This window comes from Balaenoptera ricei, chromosome 20, assembly GCF_028023285.1.
Source record: "Balaenoptera ricei isolate mBalRic1 chromosome 20, mBalRic1.hap2, whole genome shotgun sequence".
NCBI lineage: Eukaryota > Metazoa > Chordata > Mammalia > Artiodactyla > Balaenopteridae > Balaenoptera > Balaenoptera ricei.
In genome coordinates this window covers 57,133,484-57,161,408 of record NC_082658.1, presented here as the reverse complement: position 1 = coordinate 57,161,408, position 27,925 = coordinate 57,133,484, and the positions used below count along the sequence as shown (strand labels likewise).

Sequence of the window (27,925 nt, the reverse complement as noted above, 5' to 3'; positions counted from 1 at the left end):
TTTAGCATTTCCCTAATTGGATGAGGCTTTCAGGCTTCTTTGCAGAGAGGGTTTTCTTTGTTTGATTTTTTTGCTTTTTTTTCTTTAAACTTACTCATGCACTTTCCTGAGGAATCTTGTTTCATTCAGCTCTACCCATTTCTTCCCCATTTTGTGTAGTCTTCTCTGCCCGGAATGCCCTTTCTTAATGTTTGAGGAGAGCTCATTTTGCCCAGAATTTCTATACCTGTTTGGCAGTGTTGGTTCTTTGTGCCTCAGGGGCTGGCCGGCCTTCCTCCGGAATCCAGCGGCCTTGGAAGTGCCTTTGTGGCCGCACCTCAGAGAGATGATTGCCTATTCCTATTTCCCAAAATAACCAGAGCTCTTTCTGACAGTTTCCTCTGGCTTGTGAAAAGCAACACTCTCAGTGATTTTGAGCATTATTTATAAAATGTAAAGTCACACCTTTTACTGGAAAGTCTTCTAAATCTGGATTAGCAGTGCAGAGCGATTGAAGTCCATAAATGCTGAGTTTCTGAGAAAACAAAACAAAAAGGTGACGTATGGGTGGAAAATACCACTTCGTGGGTAGAGAAGCTTCTGAACCGTTCAGCGGTGTGACTTTTTTCCCAGGAGAGGTTATGGAAGTCCTACTTGGGGGCGTGTGTAGAAGTCACAATTCAGCCTGGTCACAGAAGGAGATTCCAGATGTGGATCTAATGGCCTTGGGGCTGGCGTTGACCATTACAGGGCAATGCATTTGGGGGACTGTCCAAGGGCAGGGACTACCTTGTTATAGGAATAGAAGCCCACCCAAACTAGCTTATGAAAAAAGGACCTTTATTAGAAGGATATGGGGCATCTCACAGAAGCCCCCCGCTTAAGGACCGGAAGGAAAAATCAGCCGCGTTGTTTGTCCTGGGTTTCTGGGATCTCCTGATGTCTTATGCCCATTTCTGGGTTTGTTTCATACCTATTTTCTCTGCAGACTTGCCTTTTTTCCTTTAGTAGCCAGTTAGCAGAAAATGATCCAATGGGTGAAAAAAAACAGTGTCTTGTCATCTTAATTTGCACTTCTCCAATTTTGAGTGAGAATCAGCATCTTTTCTTCCTTATTGGTCATCTGTAATTGTTTTTCTGTGACCCACCTGTGTACGTTCTGGGCTCTTTTTGGATTGAGCAGCTTGCTTGATTTCTACTTCATACTATGTGAAGGGAATTGGTGATTTGTCTGCTCTCCCTGCCCCTTCTTTGTCTTTCTGTTGTCTGTTTATCTATCTTTTTATCTACACACATACACTCACTCACTCATCTTTAAAGTCAGCCACTGGCAATGTAACTGGACTTGCTTCTGACACTGCTTTGAATTGAGCCTCCATTCATTCCTCAAACATCTATTGAGTGCCTGCTGTACGGGGGGCCAGGGAGACAGAGATAATATTTATTTGATACAGTCCCAGCCCTTAGAGCACATCTCTGGGAGGACTGGATTTGAAAGCACGTGTTACAGCTGAGTTAGGAAGGAGCCCATCCAGCTCCCCAGCTGTCAGCTCCCTGAGGGCAGGTATGATGCTGTGATCTCTCAGAGCCCCTCCCCAGCCTGGCGCCTGTTCATAGGGCTCAGAAAACCTAAATGGTGTTGGCAGGGAGCACACAGGGCTGTGAGTGTCCCAGGCTTTGATTTGACAAGATTTCCAGCTGAGAATATCCTGCTGGCCCTGACCTGTCAGCTCTGTCAATGCCAAGCACCTGGGACCAGGACTGCATAAAACTCATCTTTCTTGTCCTAATCAGGACTTTGTCCTCAGGGGCTTAAGATAAGGCTTTGTGCTGGAGCGCCTCCTCCTCCAGGCTGCCCACTCACTAGCACCTTCTCCTGACACCTTTTCCCTCTGGGCTTCCTTCACTGCCGTGCTTTCTCCCCTCTCCTCTTTATCAGCTCCTATTCTAAGAAAAACCCTAAGGAATCAGTCATGCTAAAGGGTTTGTGACAGTCACTGTAATTCATAAGGCTCCTTCAGGAACTAAAATAGATAACAAAGCCACAAGTCAAAGCAGAGGCTCTTGGGGACAGATGTTATGAACCTGATATTTTTAGAACATTGGGGTAGACATGGCATTTTGGAGGGTTCCTTAAGTTACCCTACATTGCTGTCACACATCTTGCTTCGTACTATGCCTGATCCCATGTCTCATCCCTCCCCTGGGGTTTTTTGGTCTCATCCGGGTACCTCCCTGTCTGTGGCTGGTTCCTGTCATGGTTTACTATGGACTCTACCCGTTTTTCTTACATCTGGTTAATCCCTGAGACTGCTTGTTAAAATGCTGACTTCTGGGTTCCACCCAAGACCTGCTAAACCAGAGTCTTCGGGCGCAAGGTCTGGGAATCTGTAGCTTCAGCAGGCGGCCCCAAAGATCCTGATGAGAGACCAAGTTTGGGAAACAAGCCTGGAGCTTTGCTTATTAGTTGTGCTTAGGGTCTGGATCCTGAGTGTTCAGGCTTTGATTTGATAAGATTTCCTTCTGGGGACCCATCTACAGTTTTCTCAGCCATACAGCAGGGGTTGTAATATCTGTGAGCTGGCAGTCAGCTGCCCACACTTGTTGGCTCAATGACACGACCCCCTTTTTCCTGTGTTGCATCAGCCCTCATCATTCCCCAGCCCAAGTTCAGGGATTCCCGGTGTGTTTGACCGAGTCTACACCGTATGAGGAGGTTGGTATGTTGGGGATCCTAAAGGGATGGAAGGACAGGCTCGGGGTGTTCCAGGAGGACCACCCTCCCTACTAGAATTTCTCTGGGAGCTCCCCACCCTGCTCTTCCAGGCCCTTTGTGCCAGCTGGAGCCAGTCCAAAGCTTGGCTCAGGCCAGTATCCAAGGGCCAGGGCACTGACAAGGCTGCTGCTTCATCCATTGGCATCACCAGCCTCTGTATCATCCGTAGAGCGGGCGTCAGGGCCCCTGCCCCGCCTGGATCACAGGGTTGCATAAGGATTCTGTGGGCTGCTGTGCGGGGACCCCCCTGCAGCTCAGACATGCTAACAAAGACCTTCTAGCCCCTCTTCCCCCCAGCCCCCAAGAGGGAGCTCTGCCCTCCCTCTCCCTGTGGGAGCTGTGCTCTGTGAAGGCAGGAAGAGGAGGATGGGGCAGGGAGGCGGCTGGTGGGGTGGAAGTTGGGAAGCAGAGAGGAGGAAGGAAGGAATGGAGAGGGTTTTGTTTCATTCATATTATTACTGTTGTTGTTTAATGTGTTTGAGGGCTTCCTCTGTCTCCGAGTCTGTGCTGGAAGCTGTGTGTGCCCACTGACCGTGCATCCCAGGACCACGAGGCTGCAGTCGTGTTATCCCCACTTTACAGTGAGGAAACCGAGGCCGAGCACCCAGTAGTAAGGGGTGGACCTGGGATTCGAACCTCTGTCTGCGTGACACCTGAGCTCTTAGGAACATCTCTAGGCTGCCTCAGAATATTTGAGGGGTGTTTTAAACACCCGGTCCAGGTTCCTTTCCATTTCCTGCGTTTCCTGTGCCAGTGGAGTCCTGGTGTCCCCAGCTGTCCTCTTCCTCAGTGCTCAGGGGAGCGCCCCAGGGCTGTGTGTGCTGCCTGAAGGCTGGGAGTTGGTGGGGTGTTAGCTGCCACCTACTTACCCCATCCCCCCCGCCAGGCTTGACTCCAGCCAGCATTTCCCGCTGAAGACCTCAGGTCTCCGAGCCTGGGGTCCGTGTTTGCTGAAGCTCAGGAACTAGACTAGATTCTGGGGCCAGTGGCCATGGTGCAGCCTTTCTAGACTGCCTGAGACTCAGGGTCTGGCCCAGGCTCAGAAGCCCTCCCCCTGGTGATCAGACCTGGATGATCCTGCAGAGCAGTTCTTGCCCCTGAAAGAGGGTGTTGTGTTTTTTCGTTTGTTTAAATGTACAAGGCTATATTTTATTCAGTTAGGTACAGTATTCTACATATCTCCAGTTTTTATGGAATTTGTTAATCCTGTGTTTCAATTCTTTGATGTCATTTTAAAAATGTTGTGCCTGCTTGATTTTTCAGTTTTGACAGAGGTGCTTTAAAGTCCCAGTTTTGGAGGCATGTCCACTTCTTGCAATTCTGAAAGTTTTCTTGGCCGCCCCACGTGGCTTGCAGGATCTTAGTTCCCCAACCAGGGCTTGAACCCGGGCCCTCTGCAGTGGAAGTGCAGAGTCCTAACCACTGGACCGCCAGGGAATTCCCTGCAAGGGGGTGTTTGCGAGGAGCTTTTGCGTCCTTCTGTTTCCACATGCTCTGTCCCTGCCAAGGGCATCCGGGGTGTGCGTGATCAGGACCCAAGAACCCAGTTCCTCCTAGGCTGGTACCTGTGGTTATTTCACCTGATAGCCAGTGGGGGCAGCAGAGAGCTGCTACTCAACCAAGAAAACTGACCAATCATGAGCCAGGAGTCCACGGGTGGGTGGGGCAGAGTGTGGGAAGGGGAGGGGGAGGGGGAGAAGGGTGGGGGACAAGTCTCACAGATCTGCCCAAGGCAGATGAGGTCCAGGGGCTCACTGACTTTCCCACTGGAAGTTCGTACCTTGTAAGGCATGAAGGATGTAAACGAAGTCTAGAAGTGACTTTAAAGTTAATAACTCCTGCCTTGCTTACTGTTTTTTAAAAATAATTATAATAATAATTATTCTTATTTTAAGGAAGGGGCGTCTGTGCTCTGAAATCACATTTACATCACTTTCCACCTTTCAACTCTACTCTCTCTTTAAAAGTTTTATTCTACATGGGGCAGCCACTGTAATCCACTGATGGGGAAATGGAAATTTCTGGCTTCTCACGTGGCTGGCTAGAATAGCAACCTCCCTTGGTCCAATCTGATCCAGCGTCAGCAGTCAGCTCATTTGTGTGTATCTGTCTCCCCTGGTTTCAGCGGAAGAGGTTCGAGTTGAGTTAGAGTTGCCTTTAGGAAAAAATGTGTTTCTCCTGAATTGGGTTGGACGGTCAGAGGCTTTCCAAGCACGGGTCTCACTCCTTCCACTCTGTCCTCACTGGCCCCACCCAGAGCCTTTGGGGCCTTCATGGCAGTGACTGTTACGAGTCTGGGTGGTCACCTGGAATGACCTAGAACCCCAGGATGTAAGCCCAGAGAATGCAAGGGGGCCTCATTCCAGGGTAACTTGAGCCCCGAGCTGCCACTTCAGTTTTGCTTTGGCTCTATCAGGGAGCCTGGTGTGCTGTAAATAGATTAGGGAGTCTTTTATTGAAAAAGACCTGGAAATGGTTTCCTCCCTGTGTGTGGTGTGGTCATCTGGGGTGATTTTTCCTGCTGCCGATGAGGTCACTCAGCCAGAGCCCCGGGGGCTCTCTCCAGATGTCCGCCTGGCCTTCCCCAGGCTCACAGTGGCGTTGTATTTTGGGCTGACCAGAGCTGGCTAAGACCAGGAGGTGGGCTGGGCGGAACCCTTCAGGCGTCTGCATTGTCCCTGATGGAGTCCTGGCGGAGGCTGGATAGAGAGATGCGATACAGGAGAAGGGATTCCCGCCTCTGGGGGCCTGTGAGTGACCCGGGACGGCGAGCACAGGGCAAGGGGCCTTCCTTCGGGCCCCAGCGTCTAGAGCGTGGCTCTGACTGGAGGCAGCATCTCCCTGTGCTTTCAGAGCCTTCTCCCGCGGTCCGCTGGGAAGGCTGCGTGGAGGAAGAGGCGTTTTAGTTGGAACTTGGCAAACGGACACGATCCTGACAGCCAGGGATGGTGGGGGCAGAGGGTGGTGAGCGTGTGTAAACAGTCGGAGCAAAGACATGTTCCGAGACCAGCAAGTGAGTTACCTGGGCTGGAGTGAGGTCAGTGGGGGTCAATCTGGACAGACAGACAAGGTTGCTGTGCTGGAGCCTCGCTGGCCGACAGGTGGGCGTGGGGATGACAAAGCTTGGACTTTGTCCTCTGTGCCTTGTTGGAAAGGAGGCCGCAAGGGATTCTCCAGGTGCGCGCTGATCCCGAGTGGGGAGACACGTTAGGGGTGAGGTGGAGAGGAGGTGAGGAAAGTGATGGAGGGGGCACCTCCAGGCCCCAGGAACTGATTGCATGTGGGTGGTGGGACCCGGCAGGAGCTGGTGAAGCCGTGGAGGCTGGTCCCCGGAGCCCCAGGGGGCTGGGTTGGAGGGGAGAGCCTGAGCTGGGCGCTGTGGATGTGGAGACAGCAGTGTGGCCTCCGGGTGGGGCCGATCCAGCGGGCGGAAGAGAGGCCTCTTTAGGAAGGAGACGGAGGCTGCAGGCCGCGTCTGGTCTCTGCTGGAGCCCACCTCACTTTGTTGGAAGGCTGTTTTCTCATCTGAATTTCCCCCCATTTCTCATCTGAATTTCCCCCCATTTCTGCATGTTTTCCCCCCAAACATCCAGCCTCGCTAGTCTGTTTGCTTTATTTAACTCTGATAAGGCACTTACTGTGTGCCCCTGTCATCCTAAGCACCTTTCAGGTAATAACCCATTTCATGCTATTACAACCCTATTTAGGTACCATTTTTATCCCCATTGTACAGTTGAGAAAAACAAAACACAGGATTAGGTGGCTTCCAAAGGTCACTCAGCTCATGAGCGGCCAGGCCTAGGATGCTTTCCACTGCCCTCGGCCTCAGAGCAGTCTGGTGGTCTTCATGTAGATTCTCCAAGTCTTGGTGCTCTCAGCACCAGCCCGAGTGTCCCTCCTCCTCCAGGGAGGCCACTGAGGCTGCCCTCTGGTCACCCCTCCTGCAAGACCCCTCTGCTCTCTTGTTCCTGGTCACATCGTCCCTGCTGCTTGCCTTGTTCACCCTCCTTTTTCTCTCCCTTAAGACATGAAGGGACCGTATTACCACCCGACTCCTAGAGCCATAAGATCCTAAAACCCAAACAGTAGATCTTAAGGTTTTGAGACCACCAATCAAAGCTGGAGGGCAAGAGGATTGGGGCCTAAAGGACCAGTCAGCCCAACCCTTTCATTTTAGATGAAGAATCGGAGGACCAGAGAAATAGCGTGACTTGCCCAGTGCTGCACAGCAGATAAGAGTCGGAACTGAGGAAAAACCCCAGTTCTCTCGAATCTTAATTCACAGAAGCCATTGAAAGATTGTGCTAGTTTTTGCTTTAAATATTTGAGACAATTGAATTTTCAGTAATAGAATTTTGGACTAAATAATGTCACACCCATATATTGGACTAACTTTAAAAATAACTTCATGCTAAAAGCTTATAAATGGGCATTTGGCATGAACACAACAGCTGCCTTGGGTGGATGCCATTATTGATCTCATTTTACAGAGGGGAAACCGAGGCACCAAGGGGACAATTAGCTTGGTCAAGGTTAAACTGGTGGTGAGAGGCAGAGCTGGGGTTCAAACCCAGGCATCTGGCTCTAGACTCACTGCTGTTAATAGATCCTAACCCCTGTGCTCTCCAGCCCTTTTAATGGTTTTGGAAAGATACCCACAGAAGTCCATAGGTGAAAAGAATGTACGGTATGATTTTGTTTTGTTCCAAAGATGTACATATGCCTAGAAAACAAATCAACACACAGGTACCCAAATGTTTAGTGATGACCTCCGAGTTGTGGGATTATGGGTGATACTTTTTCTTCTTTGCACTTTTTTCTACATCACCACGTTGTAAATAGTGAGAAAGTATTATTTTTATCACTAGATAATTTTATGGGAAGTCTCTGCTCACAGCAGTGAAATGGGTAAAGTAGCGTTCGGGGGATGATCATATATAGCTGCAGTATTAGCTTTATTTCTGGCTGGGTATTGGAAGAGAGAGAAGTGTCCAATCAGACACAGCCGCTGTAATTCACACAAGACATGGAATTGTAGAACCAGGAAGGAAAGACCCCCAATCACCCAGGTCTCTGTACAGACCCCCGGCCAGGGCTCCTTCCTCTGGGCTTTGGGGTTTCAGATGACAGTGGGCATTTGGGGAGTGATGCCCGGTCGACAGCTGGGGTTCCAGGATGAGGGACCGAAGTGGAGATGCACGAGTTGGCAGCCTCGGAGGAGGAGAGGGGCAATGGGGACTGTTTCACAGGATCCCAGCCAGAAGGCTACCTCCTTCTGGTCCCAGCTGCGTGGAGAAGGGTCCCCAGCGAAGAGAAGCTTTGTTGTCACGGGAAGGCAGGAGAGGAGCTGGATATGGGAGCAGGAGGCGGACGCCTGCTTCCCGGGTTTAGGGAGGGGGGTGGCCCAGTTCTGCTCTGTGACACGCGGAGCTTCTGCCCCAGCAAATTCTCAGTGCGATTGTGTTTTTTTCTTTCTTTGACTAGAGACCACCTGGGAGCGCCCCAGCAGTTCTCCTGGGATTCCAGCCAGCCCTGGCCCTCACAGAAGCTCTCTGCCTCTGACAGGTACCGTCCACGCGCTACTTCGGGGCACCTTGGGGGCCGGCTGGGAACCACACACACCTTCAAGGGGGAGGCCACGGCTCTGGAGCCTGGGTCTGAAACCTGGCTGCGGATCGTATGGGCCAAACCTGGGGAGGGGTCTAGAGGTCTTGGAGGCCCCGTAGCCTGTGGCCCCGTGGGATGGTAACACCCTGCTAGTGCCGGCAGCAGCTCTGGTCCCTCTCACTCCCTCTCAGGTGCTTAGGGAGGTGGGGGCGTGGCTGGGTGAGGTGAAGCGCCAGAGCTCTTAGCTGTCTGCCAGTGTAGGGACCCAAACCGGGGGCAGACTTGCTCCACGTGGTTCCCGAAGGCCTCAAGGAATAGGAGTTAAGGAGGCAGAGGATTACAGGGCAGCTTTCAAACCGAATGTCTGGAAAGCAAATGCATTCCTTGCAAGGATATGAGTTCTCCATCATCATAGGTAATGAAGTGGAGGTGGTTAAGGTAGATATTCCTATAATAGGTGGAGGGTTTATTACTCTTAGGAGACATCTCATTCTGGGATCCCAGGAGGTGGGTTGCAGGACACACCAGTGGGGAGAACACCTTCTGACTTCTTGTGGATTAGACCTTGCATTAAATGTCACCTCCTCCGAGAAGCCTTCCTTGATGGCTCAATTTAGAGTCCTCTCCCATCACTCTGGATCCCCGCTTCCTGCTGCTTCACTGTCCTCAGAGTACCCCTCCCTGTTGGTCGTCACTCTCCCACCCCAGACTGTAAGTTTCCTGAGGTGGGGACTCTGTCTCTCCTTTTCTTTTGTGGACTCCTCAGTCTCCAAATGGAGCCTGGCCTCAGCTTTGAGTGAAGTCACAAATGTGGTGTGTAAACCTGGAATTTGAACATCAGTAGCATTGACAGTGTGGGACAGAGGAGGGGAGGCATGGGCTGGGGGAGGGGGGTTGGGCAAAAGCAGTGACCTCCTGTGCTCACGTGGAGGGGAGGGGAGATGAGAGCCCCAAACCCTGCTTGGAACGCAAATAAGTTACCGAACGCATCACAGGAAACCAAAGGAAGAGGTGAAAGTCATAAGAGGACTCTTAAACCCTGGATTGGGAAGGGAGCGGTGTGCAGTGTGAGTGGGTCAGCCCTCACCTTTCCCAGTGGGGTGTCTTTCAGTCTCTTCCACCATTGAGAAGTCAAAGTGGGATCCAAGCACGTTATTTAGGGCTGTGAAGATTGCCAGCCACAGAACTCAGAACCCAAGTGGTGGCAGAATAGACCTGGAGAATCAGCTGAGGTCTGGGAGAGGGGATTGGGGAGGAGCTTCCCACGGAAAGTTCTTCTAGGCTTTTAAAATGTTTTTATTTATATTTGTGTGTGTGTATATGCATGTATACACACACACACACATATTTTTTTCGTTAAAATTTTAAAAAAGGAACCTCCTGTGGGGCAGGGAAATGGGGCATTTCCTCCTGGTTTCCTAGGGGTGCAGCCAGTGCTACGTTCTCAGACCAAGTCCTCAGAAATGGGGCCATTCGGCCTTCCTAGCTGTCATATGACAATAGGCATTTCCTGGCTCGATGCCTTGTCTTTTGTTGCTGTTCTTGTGATTTTTTTTTAACAATAGAAATGCTAGTGTGAATAATGTGAGGTGTGGCCCTCTATCCTGGCTGGCTCCAGGCCACCCAGACGCTAGAAAGAAAACCCAGCTGTCTTTTCCGGCCAGAGGGGTCCGCGGAGCAGGACAGGGCCATGACACAGGCAGGGGGAGGCTGGGTCGTGTGAGATGACAGGTGACAGTGGCCCAGCCTGCCACCCTGCACAGCTTGTTACGCTGGGCTGCTGGGGCTGGTTAGGGAACTTGCCCTCTGGGTCAGTGGCGTCACCTCTCCAAAGCCTGCTGTCACTGTCACTGGCCCCAGCAGCATCCTGTCGGTGGGGCCATCCACCAGAAGGAGGCGTGGGAGGCGCTGGCTCAGGTCACCAGCCCGGAGGTCCCGGCGTGACAAATTCCTGCCTTCACGTCTAGCGCGAGAGCCGCGATAACTCAGCACTGCGCCGGGTGCCGGGGCTCTGAGGGGCTGAGAAAGGTGGGAGATGGTGGAGAGGGTCAGGTCCAGGGATGAGAATTGCCAAGGTGGCCAAGGCATTAGACAGACTTAGGTGGACCCCCAGGGGCCTAGGGCACCTGCGTCCCACGTCCCTGGGATCCCAAGTCTGTCCATTTCTCTGCGAGAAAGGGCTTTGCAGTCAAAGACAGCTGGAAATCCTGTCTACTCTCTTCCCCTTTGGAGAGTACACATCAGTTCAGAGAAGGCCTGAACTGAAGACCCCGTTTCACTTGGTGCTTCTGTCCCTGTGTGTGTCTGTCTGCATCACACGTGGTTGTCAACTCGGGGGTGATTTTGCCTTCAGGGGACATTCGTGGCTGTCACCAGTGTGGGGAAGAGCTACAGGCGTCTGGGGGGTAGAGGCCAGGGATGCTGCCAGACGTCCTACAGTGCACGGGACGGCACGGCCCCACAGTAAAGGGCTGTCCAGCCCCGCTCGTCAGCAGTGCCGGGGTTAGCTCTGTTCTAGAAGGACTCAGAACCTCGGCTCAGCACCGCTCTCTGTCGGATGATGGACGCCAACCCATGACAGTGAGAAGCACAGCCACGAAACACGCAGGACCCCAGCTCATTGATTCTCAGACCCGCGTTTTGTTTCCCAGTTTTAATATCTTGGAAATCAATGCTGTATCCTAGTCTAATTGGAAGCATCTTTTTTTTTTCTTTTCTTTCTCAGCAGTACTTAAAATAAGGGTGCCTCTAACAGTCAGTGACATCTTAGGTTTGTGAAATTGCAGCTCCTTAGACAGGGGCCTGGGGCACACCCCTTCTCCTTGCCAGGCCTCACTTTGCCCATTTATAAATGGGAGGAAGACCATGGCTGAGGTCCTGTCTAGCCCTCCGTGGTTATGATTTGTGGTCCTCTCTACCCCGGGGCATGAACACACGTGTCAACTCTCCATCCACACTCTGGGATGGAAGCGAAGAGAACCCACCTGTGAGGGTATAGCAGGATCCGAGGTATTTTGCCATCATCTTTTCTGGTTTTTGAACTGAACCTTCTGTCTAAAGAATAGAAGAATAACTGTGTTGGTATTTCTGTCTACAGGGGGGGGCACTAGGATTTTTCCAGCCATTCTTTCCTTCAGTTTTATAAGCAGCTTTCAGGAGATTGAATTTTATTGTGGGGAGAGAAAGAGACTTGATGAAGACATGAGGTAGCTTCAAAAACTGACTGTCCCCATCCCTGGGCTCCCGGGGCTGTGGGCGCCTTGCCTGGAGACCACTCAGGGCCCTGGATCTCAGCCTCTTTTGTTCTGCTCCTGCTTCTGCAAAGCAACAGTGGTGGAGTTGCAAACCTTTTCATTCAAAAAATATGCCAGACATTGTTCTCAGTACTGGGGATACAGCCACAGACAAGCCAGTCCTTGTGTGGTCCCTGCTCCCGGGAACCTACATTCTAGTGGCAGAGTTGGACAAACAAGCAGACATGGAATACGTCAGATGTTCGTTGCATGGGCAGCAGGACAGAGTGTGTGACTGGGGCGTGAGTGGTGGCCTTAGTGAGGAAGTGACGTTTCGGTCAAGCTTTAAAGACAAGGAGAAGATGGTATGTGTGTGGGGTGGTGGTGGAGTGTTCTAGGCCAAGGAACAGCTAGTGCAAAGGCCCTGGGGCAGGAGTGACCTTGGCATGTTTGAGAACAGAAAGCAGACCAGTGTGGCTGGGGGGTGGGGGACAAGAGGGAGCGTGGTAGGCGATGAGGGGAGGGGAGTCAGCAGGGACCAGAGGAAGATGTTGTTGGGATTTCATTCTGAGCGTGATGGTTGGGATGGGGGTGAGAGTGAAATGCAGTGGAAGTGTCTTCCTGGAAAGCTGCCTTCTTGAAGCAGTTGGTTAGCAGTGGTGGGGTTGGGGGTTCCCTGCGAGGAGACGGGAGGGGTAAGGACGATGCGGAAGGAAAACTTGACCACATTTATTGACTACAAGCATCCCATATGGTCGTTCCTGAAGATCATGGAAAAGCAGGTCAGAAAGAACGTGGGCGGGAACCACAAATGAACCCAGCCAAGCCAAGCTTAGGCAGGTCCCCTTTGAGGAGGCAGAGGGGTGGAGGGTTCACCCATGGGGCTCAGGGTTACTTTTGAGTTGAGCTTCTGGAGAGAGTTGGAAGGGCCACCCATGAACAGGACCGGTTCGTTCTTCTCAGTGCAGGTTTGTCAGATGCCTGAAGCACAGCCAGCCAGGTTACCAGCTGGAGAGAGAGATCTGGAAACACACCCAATGCCCCCCACAAATGGGATTCCACTCTCTGACTGTTGGGGGTCAGCACTGGGCCCAGAACTTTCCCTACGTGGCTTCCTCTCAGATCACAGTGGGAGCTGTGTTTGTTCAGTAACTTTATTGGAGCCATTTAATGCCAGCTTTCTGGGGGAGGTCTACGTAAGTCAACTTGAAACCCAAACAGAATACCGAAGGCTCTATTCAGCACGTGTTAAAAACCTTCTTTGGGCCAGTTTAACATACACTGTAATAGTGATGATTTATATGGAGAGAAATAGTAACAGGCATATGGAAAGAAAATACGAGTGAAAAATGAGGTTCTGGGATTTTCATGTTACGCGTTACTGGGTAACACCAGATGACACCGTAGACCAGTTCTGTCCCCTAGAACTTTCTGCGCTAACAGAAATGTTCTACATCTACACCATCCGGTATGGTAGCCACTGGCCAGCGGATGTGTCTACTCTGCCTGAGGAATGAATTTTTAATTTTATTTAACTAAGTACTTTTCAAATTTTGGAATAATTTTAGGTTTACAAAAAAATTGTGAAGACAGTACAGAGAGTTCTTATATACCCTTTACTCAGTTTCCGCTAACGTTAACGTTTTACATAACCGCGGTCCAGTTGTCAAAACTAAGAAATCAATGTGGTACAGTATTATTAACTAAACTAGATTTCATTCGATTGCATCAATTTTTCCAGTATTGTCCTCCTTCTGTTCTAGGATCCCATCCTGGGTACCACCCTGCATTTAGATTCTATTTAAATTTCACTTGTTAAAATTTGAATAGCCACCTGTGACTAATGGGGCTGGGCAGTTATGGAGAGTAAGTTCCTTTCTGAGCTTCTGGGCCTGGACGTGCGTTAAGTTTGCATTTGCGTTTCCCTTTGGGATGGAGGAAATCTATCTCTTATTGAGTTCCCCTGGGAGTGGAGATGTCGGGGAAACCTGGGTTCCGAGGCTGGCTTTGCCTGGCCTGGGGCCTGACTCCGCTGAGGGCTCGTGCTTGGAGAAACAACCTGCCTCCAGGGAAGCCAGACCACAGGGGGGTGAGTTCTGATGTTGATCAGGGAGGGCCTGCCTTTGAGTCTGGAGTCTGTGCAGACAGACAGCTGTGCTTCCCCTGAGCAGAGCTCCCCAGGAAAGGGGCTCCAGAGCCCAGGGCCCTCACCCACACACTTTCTTCTCCAGATCAGGAAGCCCCGGCTACTCCCACATAGGAGCAAACGGGGACTCTCACCTACTGCAGCGTTAGCAAGTTACCAGGCCCAGAGTGGCTGCCATGGCCCTCAACTAGGAATCACTGTTGACCCCAGGGAAGGCCATAGGGGGCCGCCTTTTCCTTTAGGAACATGTGCCTGTTGGCTGAGGCCCCAGGGGCCCTTACAAAGGCCTGTTTAACCTTTGACGCCTCGGAGAATAGATGCAGGTTTCCAACCCTTCACACCCACGGACACATGTATTGTGAGTTCTCTTTGGGGGAATACAGTTTACATCTTAGACAACCAGGGGGGGCAACAGGGATTGGGTAGCCAGATAGAAATTTCCAGACCAGAAGGATTTCCAGGCCAGAAGGCTATAAATGTAAAACCACTCCCCTAAGCAGACCCCAGCAGACGCAGCACACACCTGGGAAGGTGAATACGACGAAGAGCATCTTTCCAAGGCCCCACAGGGCGTGGTGGGGCAGTGAGGCAGGGATGGTGCCTGCTGTGCCTTCAGAGGTGCTGAGTACAGATCTGGCTCTGGTGTTTGCCTTGGTAGCCTGACTTCAAAACATGCTTTCCGGCAACCCCGGCTGTGTTTCCCAAAGTGGGTTCCACGGTACCCACTGCTTTTCCCGCCCCCGTCCGGGTCCTTTGTCCATGTAAGTGTGGACTACCACACTGCTGCCTTGATTGAGATTCACAGAGCATGTCAGCATATTTTAAGCCTACCGTAAAGAAACCAAGTTAAATCTGAGCAACAGGGGGCATTTGTCCCAAACTCTTTGCACCGTCAGACCCTGCCCTTTACTGTCACTGCAGAACACTTGTAAGGAACGTCCTGCAGAATTGGTGGTTGCATCACTTGCCTGGGGAGGGACTCCGTTCCGCCAGGCTTAAATGTCGTAGCAGCGAGGGAAGAAGGATTTCCAGAACAAGGGCCCTGGAGCTCCCAGGTTTCTTCGAGTTGAGGAAGGAAGTTACTCGTCTATTCCAGAGAGAAGGGGAGATGAGGCTGGACCCACAGGAGGCAGAAGGAAGGTGCCCAGAGCTGATTTTCTTGTTTGGAAGAAGAAAGTCTTGTCTTTGGAGTTTTTTAGAGACCAGAACCTAGACAGTGGGGCTTGGAGGATGGACTGTCTTACAGGGCGGATTGGAGCTGGGCGATGGGGTCAGAGCTGTAGGGAGGGTGAGGTCTGGGCAGCGAACGACGCTGGCAACTCTCTGTTGGTCTTCTTAGTTTCCGTTTTTTATCCCCTCCGCCTGCCGCCCGCCCCCCCCCACCCTCCGCCCACCCCCAGCAAATGACTTCTTTGTACCAAATATCCGGCCCCTTCTCTCATTGTGTATCTCCCAAGCCCTCTCTTTGTCTGTTTAACTGCCCATAAAGAGGAATGAAATGTGTGCGTGTGTGTTTTTATATTTGTATTTGAAGTTACTGAAGTTACTAGATAGAGCTTTCTGTTCCCTTTTCTTATCTTAAAAACAGCTGAATTTGGGATTTTACGGTTTTTTTTGTATCCCCAACTGAATTATGGTCCTTATGGTTATGAGTGATCCTTGACCATATTTTATTTTTTCCCCTGGGAGGCTGGAGGCCTCTAAAGCACGCACCCCTGGCCTTGTTTGTTTTGGGTCTCACCCTCAGTAAGCCGAGGGCCCAGTGGTGGGTGAGTGCCCATCAGGACCGTCGTGGGTAGCTGTAACTGTTCAGATCCCCACGGAGGACTTTTCCGAAGGTGCCGGAACTGTTGAAGTAAAGTGCAGGGAGACAGGGTGTCAGGGGAGAGCTGCTGTACGGGGAGAAATGGTTGAATGGAAAATTAGATTTTCCTTTCCCAGTAATTGTTTTGACATGAGCGGTAATTAGCCAACAGCTGACAGACCAGAACTGAAGTGAGAACAAGAGGATGGATTAGGGGCAAATGCCACTGCGTTAGATGGTTCCCAGCAGCCGTTAGCATGGGGGCTGCCAGGCTGGGAGAGGCTGCAAATAGGAGAAGGGTGTGTTGAGGGTGCACTTTTGAGGTGCTGTGGAAGGAGAAGATGGGGGTCGGAAGGGCAGCCTCTGCCCTCAAGAAGATGGGGACCACCTTGGGTTAGAGGGACCCAGCACCATCAAAGGTAGTGACTGGTTCTAAACTAAGGCCTGTTCAGGTAAGAACTTACATATTCCATTTTCGTAATCAACTGAACTGTGGTTGCATTATTTTGGTTGTTGATAGATTTTAGGATCAGGGAGATGCTGGCTTTGTATAATAAACTGGGAAACTCACCAGGTGTTTCTGTACTGTGCAGTCTGGGCCTATGTATTTCTTTTACGAGTTTGAACCAGTTTGCCTGTAAAACCATCTGGGTCTGGTGCCTTTTGGAGGGGAGGTCATTTTTCAAAGGTTTTACTCATTTTGGTGTTTCTGGTATCCTTTGAAACCATTTTGATCATTTGAATCTTATGGAAAGTTTTGTATTTATTAGCGTAGAATTATAAATAATATGCTCTTGCATTAAAAAACAACTCAAGTCTGTTTGCCGTGCGTATGTTTGCTCTCTAATTCCTAATTCTAAGCATTTGTGTTTTCTCTCACTCTCAAATTAGGCTGATTTGCCTTTTTTAATCACTGTTAGTCACCACTCCCCCTCACCACTGACCTGCCCTGAACCAGCCAGGGTTGCAAATGTTATCCTGTCTCCTAACTCATTAATTTCTCTTGCCACATTTATATCCTTTTCTCATGTTTTCCTTTGATTTATTTTATTGGCTTAAAATTTTTTTTTTCTGATTTCTTACGTTGAATGTTTAGTCTGTTTATTTTTATTCTCTTGGCTTTGGTAATGAAATAATTAAGGCTATGGATTTTCCTCCAAATATAATTCAGGCCCTATCCCATTTGTTTTGATAGGTTCTTCCTCATTATTTTCAAAATATTGTATAATTATAGTTTTAAATTCCTCTTTGACCTGAGATTATTTAAGAGGGTGTTTTCTTAAATTTTCAAGTGTTTGGGAGTCAGGGGGGATGAGGACCTTGTATATTTTGTTCTTTCATTATTAGTATCTACTTGTATTGCTTTCTGGTCAAAGAATGTGCCTTGTGTTATTTATGCCTTTTGCAATTTATCAATACTTTATTTGTGGCTTAAATAGGCCCAACATTTTTTTTTTTTATGTTGCATGGATTCTTGGTAAAAGATATTATCTCTGTTTATAAGGTATGCTGTTTAATCCATCTAGTTCAATCAGCCTTTTAAATTAAATTACTAAGATATTCCACATCCTGACTTTTGTTCACGAATCAGTCCTAGACTGAAAGCAGTATGTTAAGATTTCCTACTGTTGTCTTTAGGTTCTCCAGCATTTGTGTTTTATCTATTGCAGCGCTATGCTCCTTGATAAGGAAAATTTCTCCAATGTTATGCCTGCCTTGTGGGTTGTATTTATCAGCAGTCTAGTGCCCTTCCTGGCATGGCCTGTGCTGACCTGAGTAGATTCTCCTTGGCAGCCGTAGCTTCTCTGATGCCCTTGGAATCCTGGCCCTCCCTCCTCACCCCCCTTTTATCTAGAGGATACCTGGATAGAATCAGCGGTTGAGCAGCCTCTTGAGGGCCCTGGGTGTAGACCAGGAGCGTGGCTGGCCACGTGGGGTTAATTTGTTGTTTCTCCTTGTGTCCCTAAGCCACTGCCCTGGGGGCCAGCTCTGTGGCCAGTGTTTTGTTGTCCTGGTGTGTCTGTGCCCACCCTTCTTCCGGAGTGTCCGGCCAACAGGCAGATCGGGAGAAACCCAGCTACCCACAAGAATCTGCTGAGTGCGCCTCTGTTCACAGGTGGCCCTGGACTTTTCGCTGCAGTTGGGGGAGAATGGGGGGCACTCCCCAGCATGAAAAAGGTTCTCCATGGGGTGGCCTTCATACCCCATTGCTTGCCCCCAGCCCTTGCTCTGTGAATGGGTAGGTGGTAGTAATTTCAGCCTCTACTTCACCTCCTCCCTCCCTGCAGGGTGGTGTCAGCAAGAACCACCAAGAGCTGGACGTGGGTCTGTGCATCTTTCTCCAGGCCGGCCTGTAGTTGTCTGTGTTGTAGCAAATCCTCCAGGCCTGGGGCATGAGGAAGGCATGCTTTCCTGGTGTCCAGAGATCAATGTGGGCTTGGGGTTCAAGGCCAGGAGATTCAAGAACAGAAGCAGTGGCCTTCCCTCTCTCCATCCTTCCCCTCTCTGTTCATGAAGTACTCTATAACTTTACAGATCTCTTTTGCAGTTATTGTCTCGTTGGATTTTCATCCCAACAAAGTAGAGAGAGACTAGGTAGAACTGTCCCCATTTTACAGATACAGAAGCTGAGGCTCACGTAACTATATCCGTGAGAGGGCAGCGCCACCTCTGGGAACTGAGGATGCATGGGCCGCAGTGTGTACGTGTGATGTCAGGACCAGGCAGCAGCGTCGGGGGCTTCAAATCAGCCCCGATGGGGGCTTCAGATCAGCCCCGATGGGAGCCTTGAGGCCACAGAAATTGGCAAATGCTACAGACCAGAGCTTCCCATCCCCCCCTTGAAGGGCAGGTGTATCAGCTCATGTTGGGAGCATGAGTGAGTGTCATAGGGATAGAGTTTTAGAGCCTTGAATTTTTTTTTTTTTTAGACTTTAGGAAAACTGGGACTCAAGAAGGATGTCATATGATCCCCTGGCTATTAAATGGCAAAACGAAATTTCATGGAAACCAGTGAAACCCGTTCTCTTTCCGTTACGCTTACGTTACAGTGGGTGAGGGTGAGAAGGTCCTCAGGGAGAAGTTCCTTGGAGGTGGGGCGGGGACAGGATTTGTAGGAAGCTGTGGGTGGGGCCATCTGACTCTGTAGAGAGACTGGACCCTTGATCAGCGCCCGTGACCACAGCTGCTGAGGTGTTTTCAGCGATGGCTGTTGGACGGTGATGAGACCTCACCTCCTACTAAGCATCTTTCTTTTCTTCTCTGGTTGGAAAAGAAACTTGGTCCCCCAGGAGAGAGGTAGTTGGGTGCTGGGGATTAGAGAGATGCTCTCAACCCACCTCCGGCTCAGCAGATACGGGTGAGATCCTAAGAGGTGGTCCTGGCCATGCATGACCCCTCGGAACCAGGCAGTGAGGGGGGAGAAGGGGCTGCAGCTGCCCCCATGGTCTGCAAGGTCGGAGGGGCCTGTCTGTGGCCAGCGCAGCCTCTGAGCCGTGTTTCTGTCCCCGCAGTGAATGGACACCACACGCCGGGGACCCCCACGCTCCCTCCTGAGACTGCTCACATGAGTGTCCGAAAATCCGCCGGCGATTCCCAGGTAAGGGGTCCTGTTGCGGGCTGTAGGGGCAGCCGTTGAGGCGGCCCAGGGAGGTGTCGTTAGGATGGGGATGCCATGGGGGTCCAGGTGGCTACAGCCCAGTCCTGCCCCAAGTAGAAAGTGGTCGGTATCTGGGTCATTCCAGCGTACCGTGATTGTGGGAGAGCAGGCGATTGTGGTTTGGTTTTCTCTAGAAGTTGAAGATGGATTTTTCGGTGGTTTTTTTGGCCGCGCCAGATGGCATGCGGGATCTTAGTTCTCTGACCAGGGATCGAAACCGTGCCCCCTGCAGTGGAAGCCCAGAGTCCTAACCACTGGACCGCCAGGGAAGCCCCTAGAAGTTGAGGATGGTTTTGATGGGGTGATGGTGATGGGATTATAACTGTTCTTGGGGTAGAAGGTTCCATCCCGCTGTCTGGATTCCTAGTACAGAGTCCAGATTTCCCAACGCTTTAAGAATATGGATGAGGCCAGGCCATTTTCCTTTTCTGCACGCCCTTTTCCCACCACCTGACTTCACCCAGAATGGAACTGAGTCAGACATTTACCACATGACAGAGGGACAGCTACGGTGTGGAAGGACATGGGAGGGTGTTTTAAGATTCCCAAACTGCGTTCTCATTTGTCATCTCAGCTGACACTTGTGCAAGCGCAGGAGGGAGGTGTCAGTATGATTCCCGTGTTACAGATGAGGTCACGGAGTCTCAGACCGGTTAAGTGACTCGCGAGGGTTGACACGATTACCAGGTGGTCAGACTGGACTTGATGCCGAGTTCTTCCAGTGTCATTAAGCTGTGTCTGAGGAACTGGGGACTGGTCTTATGTGGTCCATCCATGAATTATCCAGAAAATGTCCCTTAGCCGAAGCCTCCAAACCAGCCCTTTCCAGGGGTGAAAATGCCAGGCCCCAAGGATGGTGGTGGTGGTGGTGGTGGTGGTGATGATGTGATAACAATAGTTGCTTGTTGTCAACAACAGTGGGTTCTATGTGCCAGTCACTGGAAGAGAGACCTTGTGGGCTGTGACAGCAGGCGGCTTCAGTGTGACACTTAGCTTTAATGCAGGCAAGAAGGTTAAACCTCAGAAACCTAATTACGTTCTTGTCTTAGGAGGCTGGGCGCTGGGCTCAGGTCAGTTCAGTTCGAACTCTGGAAGAGAACTGGGACGTCTGGGTGGACCAAGGCTCCTTCCACGTTGATGGGTTGACAGATCTCCCGGGCCTCGTGTTAGAATGCAGATTCTGATTCAGGAGGTCTGGGGAGGGGCTGGAGGTTCCCTGTTTCTAATGAGCCCCCTGGGTGATGCTGGTGGGGTGTGTGGACCATGGCAGGACAGGCGAGGATCCGGGCACAGTTAGTCGTGCCAGCACGTGTGTGTCCCCTTCACCCCCTGCTCGTGGCACACATCACAGCCCTGGCTCCGTGTGTTTCCTGCAGAGCCCCCCTCTCAACAGAGCCTCTTTCAGCCCGTTTGAAATGAAGCTTATTTGCCACCTAACTATGGAGTGTTTTCTTAAGACGTCAACCCAAGCTCTGCTGTGGTTTCCCAGCAACTAGAAAAGCTGGTCTACCCGGGGCAAGAACATGGAAACAACCCCTTCCTCCCCGCACCCCCCGTCATTCTTCTCTCGTTCCCTAATGGAACCTGGTTCCCCCCATCCCGAAATACTGTGAAGCTGTTTCTTAACCATATAAAACAAAATGTATCCTGATACATATAAGCTCCTGGGAAGCCAATTGGACAGTGTGCTGCCATAAGCCTTTGACCCATGAATTTCCTTTCCTGCATCTGTTCTTGGGATACACTCAGGGATTCTGATCTATGGGTGAGGCTGTTCACTCAAGCATGATTTACAGCCCTGCCACCTTGGACCCAACCTAATTATCCAGCAACAGGGGATGGGTAAAATGGATGACGGCACCGAACATCCGTCCGGCCAGTGAGACCACGCAGCCGTGAAGACTCCTTCTTCCGAAGAAAATGTCGTGACTCTGGAAAATGCTGAGACATAATGTTGAGTGCGAAAAGCAGAACAAAACTGCACGTATGGTCAGTCTTATCTGGGGGGAGGAAATCTATCCATATGTGAAGACAACTGACTGGAAGAAAAAATAAACCCGAACGTTGGTGGCGTTGCCGTCCGGTTCTCAACCAGGGGACATTGGGCAGTGTTAGGAGATATTTTGGTTGTCACAGCTGGGCAGGGGGTGCTACTGCTATCTAGTCAGTAGGGGCCGGGGGCGTCACTAAGCATCCCACAGGGCACGCGACAGCCTCCACCACAGAGCATCCCCCAGGTGGAAAAGATGATTGGTGCTGACGCTGAGCAACCTTGGTCTAAGGTGATTTTTATTCTCTTTAGACTTTTGGGTGTTTTTTAAGTTGCCTAAAATGAACACATTTTACTGTCATAGAAGGCGTTATAAAACAAGGAGCTGGAGGCGAGGTACTGGGGATGCAGGGAAGGTCAGCTCTGGAGAGCCAGGCCAGGCCTGGGCACTGCTTCAGGACAGGTGGAGTCCAGTGCCTTGTTTTTGGATGATAACATCGAGAGGGGGAGGTGTCATCAAAGTAACAAGAATAATCAATGCAGTGCATGGAGAGAGCAAATGTGCATTCGTTCACTAGTTCCCCAGCTGTGAAAGCGTTCGTGAACCTGCAGAGCTGGCTGTCCTCAAAGGCGCCAGAGGCCAATCAGAGAAATGGGTTAAGAAGGGTTGATATTTCCAGAGAGCACTACTGACAGATGGTCCCCAGAGTAGATACAGCGCACTTCAGCCTGCGTAGTATTTACTACCCCGTCCCAGGCTGTCAACTATAATTAGTGACAATTATCACCTAATAATATTGAAAGAAAGAAAGAGGGAACGAGTGAATGAATGAATGAACAAATGAACAAACACATGGCCATTTGAGAGGCAGGGTTGGGGGTGGATAAAGTAGCTTGTCACACCCCTGTTGTGCTCGTTTTCTGCTACCTGCCCCCTCCCTGAGCAAGCTAATCAGGAAAATTAGAATGTTGGGCAGGTAGGGGGCATTATCCAATCTTCATGGAAACTGGGAGTGTGTCTGTACTGTCGTGGGTGGGACTGATGGCTGGGTGCCCAGCACCCCAGGGGTGGTGCCCACCCCAGTTCTGGGAGACCTGGAGGGCCAGGCACAGGTGATGGTGATCTGGCGCCACTCAGTGGAGGTTTGCACGTCTGCAGCTCTGGGGCAGGTTGCCTGGGCGCTGGAAGCACGGGGCCCACCTGATCGGAGGCTGGGGGATCAGAGGCTGAGGATGGGCTTGCTGGCCGTGGCAGAAGCACGTCGGAGCCTGTCCCCTGCCCGCCCGCCCGCCCGCCCGGGGCTAGGGTGACGTGAGCCCCCTCTGCTCCTTGTGCAGGTACTGGGAGGGCAAGGAACCCGCCCACCAGAGCCCAGGCCGTTTAGTGACCCACCTTTGAACTGTTTTAGATTCCCATGAACTGGCCCCCAGGAAGGCTATCTTTAGACACAGGAGAGAGGAAAGGGAATGGGACTTCGAGCTTGGAAACTTAAGGGACCCATTGGCGGGGAGATTCTGAGAGCTCATGTACTTAATTGGGCTCCCCCTCCCCTACTTGGTAAATAGCACATGTTCTATTGAGCATCTGTTTCTTTGCCAGGCACTGAGTCAGACAGATGTAGTAGCCCTTGTCTTTTTTTTTTTAATTAATTAATTAATTTATTTTTGGCTGCCTTGGGTCTTCGTTGCTGCGCGCGGGCTTTCTCTAGTTGCGGTGAGTGGGGTGCTACTCTTCGTTGCGGTGTACGGGCTTCTCATGACTTCTCTTGTTGTGGAGCACGGGCTCTAGGCGTGCGGGCTTCAGTAGTTGCAGCACACGGGCTCAGTAGTTGTGGTGCACGGGTAGCCGTTGTCTTGATGGAGTTAATAGCTGGGACTGGAGAAAGAGGTAAATGTTTATTTCATTTTGGCAGTGATAGGGCCTGGACGGAGTGTGTGCTCTGAGGACCTGACCAGGTGGTGGTGGAAACATCGAGATGGGCTCTTTAAGAAAAGCTGAGACTGGAAAGATGAGCAAGGGTTTAGCTTGGTGAAGAGGTGGTGGTAGGGGAACAGCATTCCAGGTGGAGGGAACAGCGTACGTGGATGCGTAGAGGCAGGATTTCGAAGAAGCCATGGAGTCCGAGTGGGGCTGTGGTTTACTGTGTTAGCAGGTGTGGGGAGGGCACAAGAGGAGGCTGGACGAGTCCTCAAGGCTGCTTTGAGGAGCTTGGGTTTTGTCCTAACAGCGCTGGGAGCCATTGAGAGGTTTCATGCTGGGTCCCACTTGCTGAGGGTGTGGGACCCAGACTTTTCACAGGGTAAGGAGACAGGGTCAGGAAGGCATTGCAGAGTCAGGGGCTCGCTGAATGGGCTGGGAATGACACACTGCCGTCTCCCAGGCACTGCCTCGTCTGTCGCCACCCTCAGTGGGTCCTCACAGTGACAGTAGAGCAGCCCAGGCGAGGCCAGGAAACCAGGCTGGGGAGGGGTTTTTAAAAAGAGGAGAAAAACCTTCTAGAATCATAGGAAAAGGAAATTAAAAAAAAAAAACTTTTGTTATGGACATGCGTAAACATTTACAAGAGTAGAAGGACTATTATAATAAAGGACCATGGACCGATCATTTAACTTCAATTATTCAGCCAATCTTGTTTCATTTAAACTCCCATCACAGGACTTCCCTGGTGGTCCAGTGGTAAAGAATCCACCTTCCAAGGCAGGGGACGTGGGTTCGCTCCCTGGTCAGGGAACTGAGATCCCACATGCCACGGGGCAGTTAATCCCTTGCGCCACAACTACTGAGCTCACGTGCCCTGGAGCCCACATGCCACAACTAGAGAGAAAACCTGCACACCACAACTAGAGAGAAGGCTGCGTGCTGCAACTAAGACCCAATGCAGCCAAAAACTGAAAAAAAAATCAGTAAAATAAAATAAATAAAATGAATGGGTTATATATTTAAAAAAAAATTTTTTTTTAAATAAACTCCCATCACCTCTCCCTAACTTCCCACTGGATTCTCTTAAAGCAAATTCCTCACATATTGTTTTAACTGTAAATATTTCAGAATGTATGTCTAAGGGCGAAGTCATAACATAATACCTCATCTGTAAAATGAAGACGATGCCAGTAACTTGGTGGGGTTGTGAGGACTCAGTGAGATTACGTGTGTCAAATGCCTGCCTCATGGTCGCCTCACAGGGCAGCACTCAGGGCAGGAGCTCTCCCAGTGTATCCTTCCCCCGGGAGTTCCCCTCCCCCTCCTCCCCTCCTCCCCTCCTCCCCCTCCCTCTCCCTCCTCCCCCTCCTCCCCCTCCTCCTCCTCCTCCCCCTCCTCCCCCTCCCCTCCCCCCTCCTCCCCCCCTCCCCCTCTCCCCCTCCCCCTCCTCCTCCCCTCCTCCTCCCCCTCCTCCTCCCCTCCTCCTCCCCCTCCTCCTCCCCCTCCTCCCCCTCCTCCTCCCCTCCTCCTCCCCCTCCTCCTCCCCCTCCTCCCCCTCCTCCTCCCCTCCTCCCCCTCCCTCCCCTCCCCCTCCTCCCTCTCCCCCTCCCCATCAGCAGCAGCATTGGTACAGAGACAGGAAGGCTATTGCCAAGGCTGCCGGAGCACTGGTTGCCCTTCCTGGGGGGTGTAATGGGAGCACTGTGGTGGTCCTGGTGGTGATGATGTGTGTCTGTGGTAGGGAGACCCCTGCAAACTGCAGAATCCATCCCAGGGACTTCCCTGGTGGTCCAGTGGTTAAGACTCTGTGCTTCCAATGCAGGGGACATGGGTTCGATCCCTGGTTGGGAACTAAGATCCCACATGCTGCGTGGCCAAAAAAAAAAAAAAAAAAAAAGAATCCATCCCAAAGGTTCCCCTTGCCCATCCTGGGTGTGTATTTGCATGGACGAACCTGTAGGAAGAGCCCAGCACCTGTCTGTTCTCCTTGGAGACTGGTACCTGGGCCCCTGCCGTGCAGCCTCAGTCTGCCTTCCTCCCAGAAAGCCCAATCTTGGCAAGTGCCCCGGGCAGAATTGAGAGTTTGGGAGGGTCCAGGGTGGGCAAGCTGGATGAGTTGATGCATTTAACACGTCTGAGTAAGCTATAGTTGGTCACAACGTGACGTTGCCCCAGAACCTGTTGGGTCTGCTAACAGAGGTGCTGTAGTTAGGGGGGCCTCAACGAAACGACGGAACAGACATCCTCCATGGAGGCCCCCAGACTCTGCCTTAAAGACCCTGGCCCCCGGAGACCTGCTGGATCAGCAGTTCTGGGAGGTGGGCGGGGGCACCCGATGGGGGGGAGCTAATTCTGATGCGCTCCAGAGCCTGAGGACCATTGGTGACAGATGGTGAAACTGAGGCTCAAGTTAACTTGGCAGGATGTCAAGGCTAGCGAGTTCATCTTCTTGTCTGTGAAACGATGACATGTAAAGGTCCCTTTTAGCTGGACGGTCCAGGGATGTCAGTTTCATTAGCTGACTTTACTTACCTGCCGAAGTAGGTCTCGATGGGAGCGAGGGACTGAGGGTGGTTCTGGGGGGGGAGGCAGGGAATGAGGGGACCATGGGCAGGAACTCCATCAAGCTTCTTATTTTGCCTGATGTGCAGTTGGGTTCCTGAGGCAGGGGCTGACCACCCCCCACCCCCAAAACGCTCATCCCGCTGGGTGGTCCAGAGCTGTGCTGGCCTGGGGATGGGGGCTGCTGGTTCCCTGAGGCTTGCTGGAGAAGCTTCTTCGTGCTTCTTCTGGGCCTTTCTCTGTAAAGTCCTAGCAGCCACTTCCTCCCTCCCACTAGAGACAGAATAAGGCCACGCGTCCCAGGACACACATGCGATGCCACTGCAGTGCCTTAGGGGCGAGCCTGCTTCCCAGCTCACCGTGTGGCTCAGGACCGGAGTGGGCATCCCGTGTCCTGCTCGGGGACCCTATGGAGTCCCTGATGGAACTGCTGATGGAACAGCAAAGACCCAGAATTGACCCTCCCCTTTAGGGTCATAGGCTCTTAGGACCAATGTGGTGTTTTCAGCTGGCAATCCTTATTTTCCATTCCAGGACCATCCTAGGTCTGGGGCAAGCTGCTGAGGTCCTGTGGGCTTGGTGGTCCTTGGGACAGTGGTTTTCTTGCTGGCAAAGGGAAGACATAAAAAGGCAATCCAAAGTCCGAATGGAAGCCGAAACACAGCCTCCCTGCTCTTGGGGTAGGGAAGGTGACATGTCACGGATGTGGCCAGCACCCCAGGCCACACTGCACGTAGCTGGGGTGTGATATGTCGGACCCGGGGGATTTGGAATAAGATGTCATGTTCTGAATCCTCAGTGCGAGGAGGTGGTGGCCTTAACTCTCTGCTCCCCGGGCGGATTCTGCAGGTTAAGGCAGCAAGCAGCGTGCAGAACCACTTACCAGCAGAGGGCAGCTGAGGGGTTAGCTCCCCCAACCACCGACGGGGAGAAGAGGAGGCAGACCTGCTTTGGAGCAGTTTTCTCAGAGCCCGTGCTGGAGGCTTCCTCCAATTCGTCTTCAAGCCAGGGCGCGGGAGGCTCCTGCCTGCCCTCTCCCAGAATATGGACTTGGGGGTTAACGGCAGCTGGAGCATCCCCAAACTTCCCTGGCCCGAGGCTTTTAACCAATCCCTCCACCTTCAGGGAACCCGAATGAAAGAGGATGTCCAATATGGAGAACAGCTTTGACGATGTTTCTTATGTCTCTCCCCAGAACCTGGGATCCTCGTCACCAGGCAAAAAGCAGAGCAAGGAGAACACCATCACGGTAAGCGGCTCCCGCAGAGCGCGCGCTTGTTGGGTGGCAAGCTGGGACTGTCTCTGGTCCATGGCTCGGCTGTTGCCATGGCAATGCGGACCGCTGAATGGAAGCGATGTCCAGCCTGGTACACGGGAAGTTCCAAAGCTTGGATGTTGCCGAGGGTTCCCCCCTTGCCTCCCCGCGGCCCTTCTTCTCTTGATTTCTTGTTTCACTTTTTCTCTTGGGGCAAGCAAGTGGAAGGACTGTGGTTGGAACGGTGCTGAAGCCATTTTTGCAGGGCAGGCAGGGGAAGGTACGCGTGCAGGAGTGGGTTGGAGGGGGTGTACTGTGCTCTGCGCAAGTGACATGACGTGTAAATTACAGCCACGGCAGGGTGGCTTTTGTGCAGGGTAACTTCTGGAAGACATCAAAGTTAAAAGGAAGAGAAAGCGCCCTAAGAATAGAGTTCCTGGGAGTTCCTGATGGGGAAGCAGGCAGCCTCTGCCCAAAGCGGCCAGACAGCCTCCCAGGGCTCTTCCAAAAGCCCGCCGAGTCCCCACGCCACCCCGCCTCCGGCTCCACATCAGCCCTGCGCTCAGGGAAGGCGGGCGCTGGACGTCTCTCCCCCCTCCAAGTAGAGAAACAACTTGTCCATCTACTCAGCTAAGAACTTGGAGCTGGGAGACGTGTGGTCCTAGGTGTGCGGTTTCCACCCAAGTGCAGCAGCTCTGGGGCCAGAGAAAGGCTCCTTCAGGCTCTGTCACACAGTTCTCTCCATGCTGCCCCCCCACTACGGAGATGGAAGCAAGACGGGGTCCCCTGCCCCGGCTCACGCAGGCTGCAGATCCTGCTTTGAAGGATCTGGGGAGGAAAAAGCAGTAGGCAAACAGTGGCAACAGTCATAATTGCTGCCCCTGTGTGTACATTTATTAGGCACCAGTAGGGTTCTGAGCACCCATTTCATTCTCCGCTCACTGTGGGAGGGCAGGTGATTGGACCAGGGTAGTGTGGGGACTGGGAACTCGGG

General features: G+C 51.7%; 1 protein-coding gene across 10 annotated transcripts in view; it reads left to right on the top strand.

Annotated features, from left to right (window-relative positions):
- The window catches only part of GAS7 (growth arrest specific 7), a 201,043-nt gene that overhangs the window by 135,833 nt on the left and 37,285 nt on the right, over nt 1-27,925 (top strand). For all 10 annotated transcript variants that reach the window (XM_059906611.1, XM_059906620.1, XM_059906613.1 and 7 more), the window contains 3 exons: nt 8,240-8,320; nt 19,058-19,143; nt 26,872-26,925. In XM_059906611.1, the coding sequence (XP_059762594.1) occupies nt 8,240-8,320; nt 19,058-19,143; nt 26,872-26,925 (221 nt within the window). The remainder of the gene's footprint in view (nt 1-8,239; nt 8,321-19,057; nt 19,144-26,871; nt 26,926-27,925) is intronic.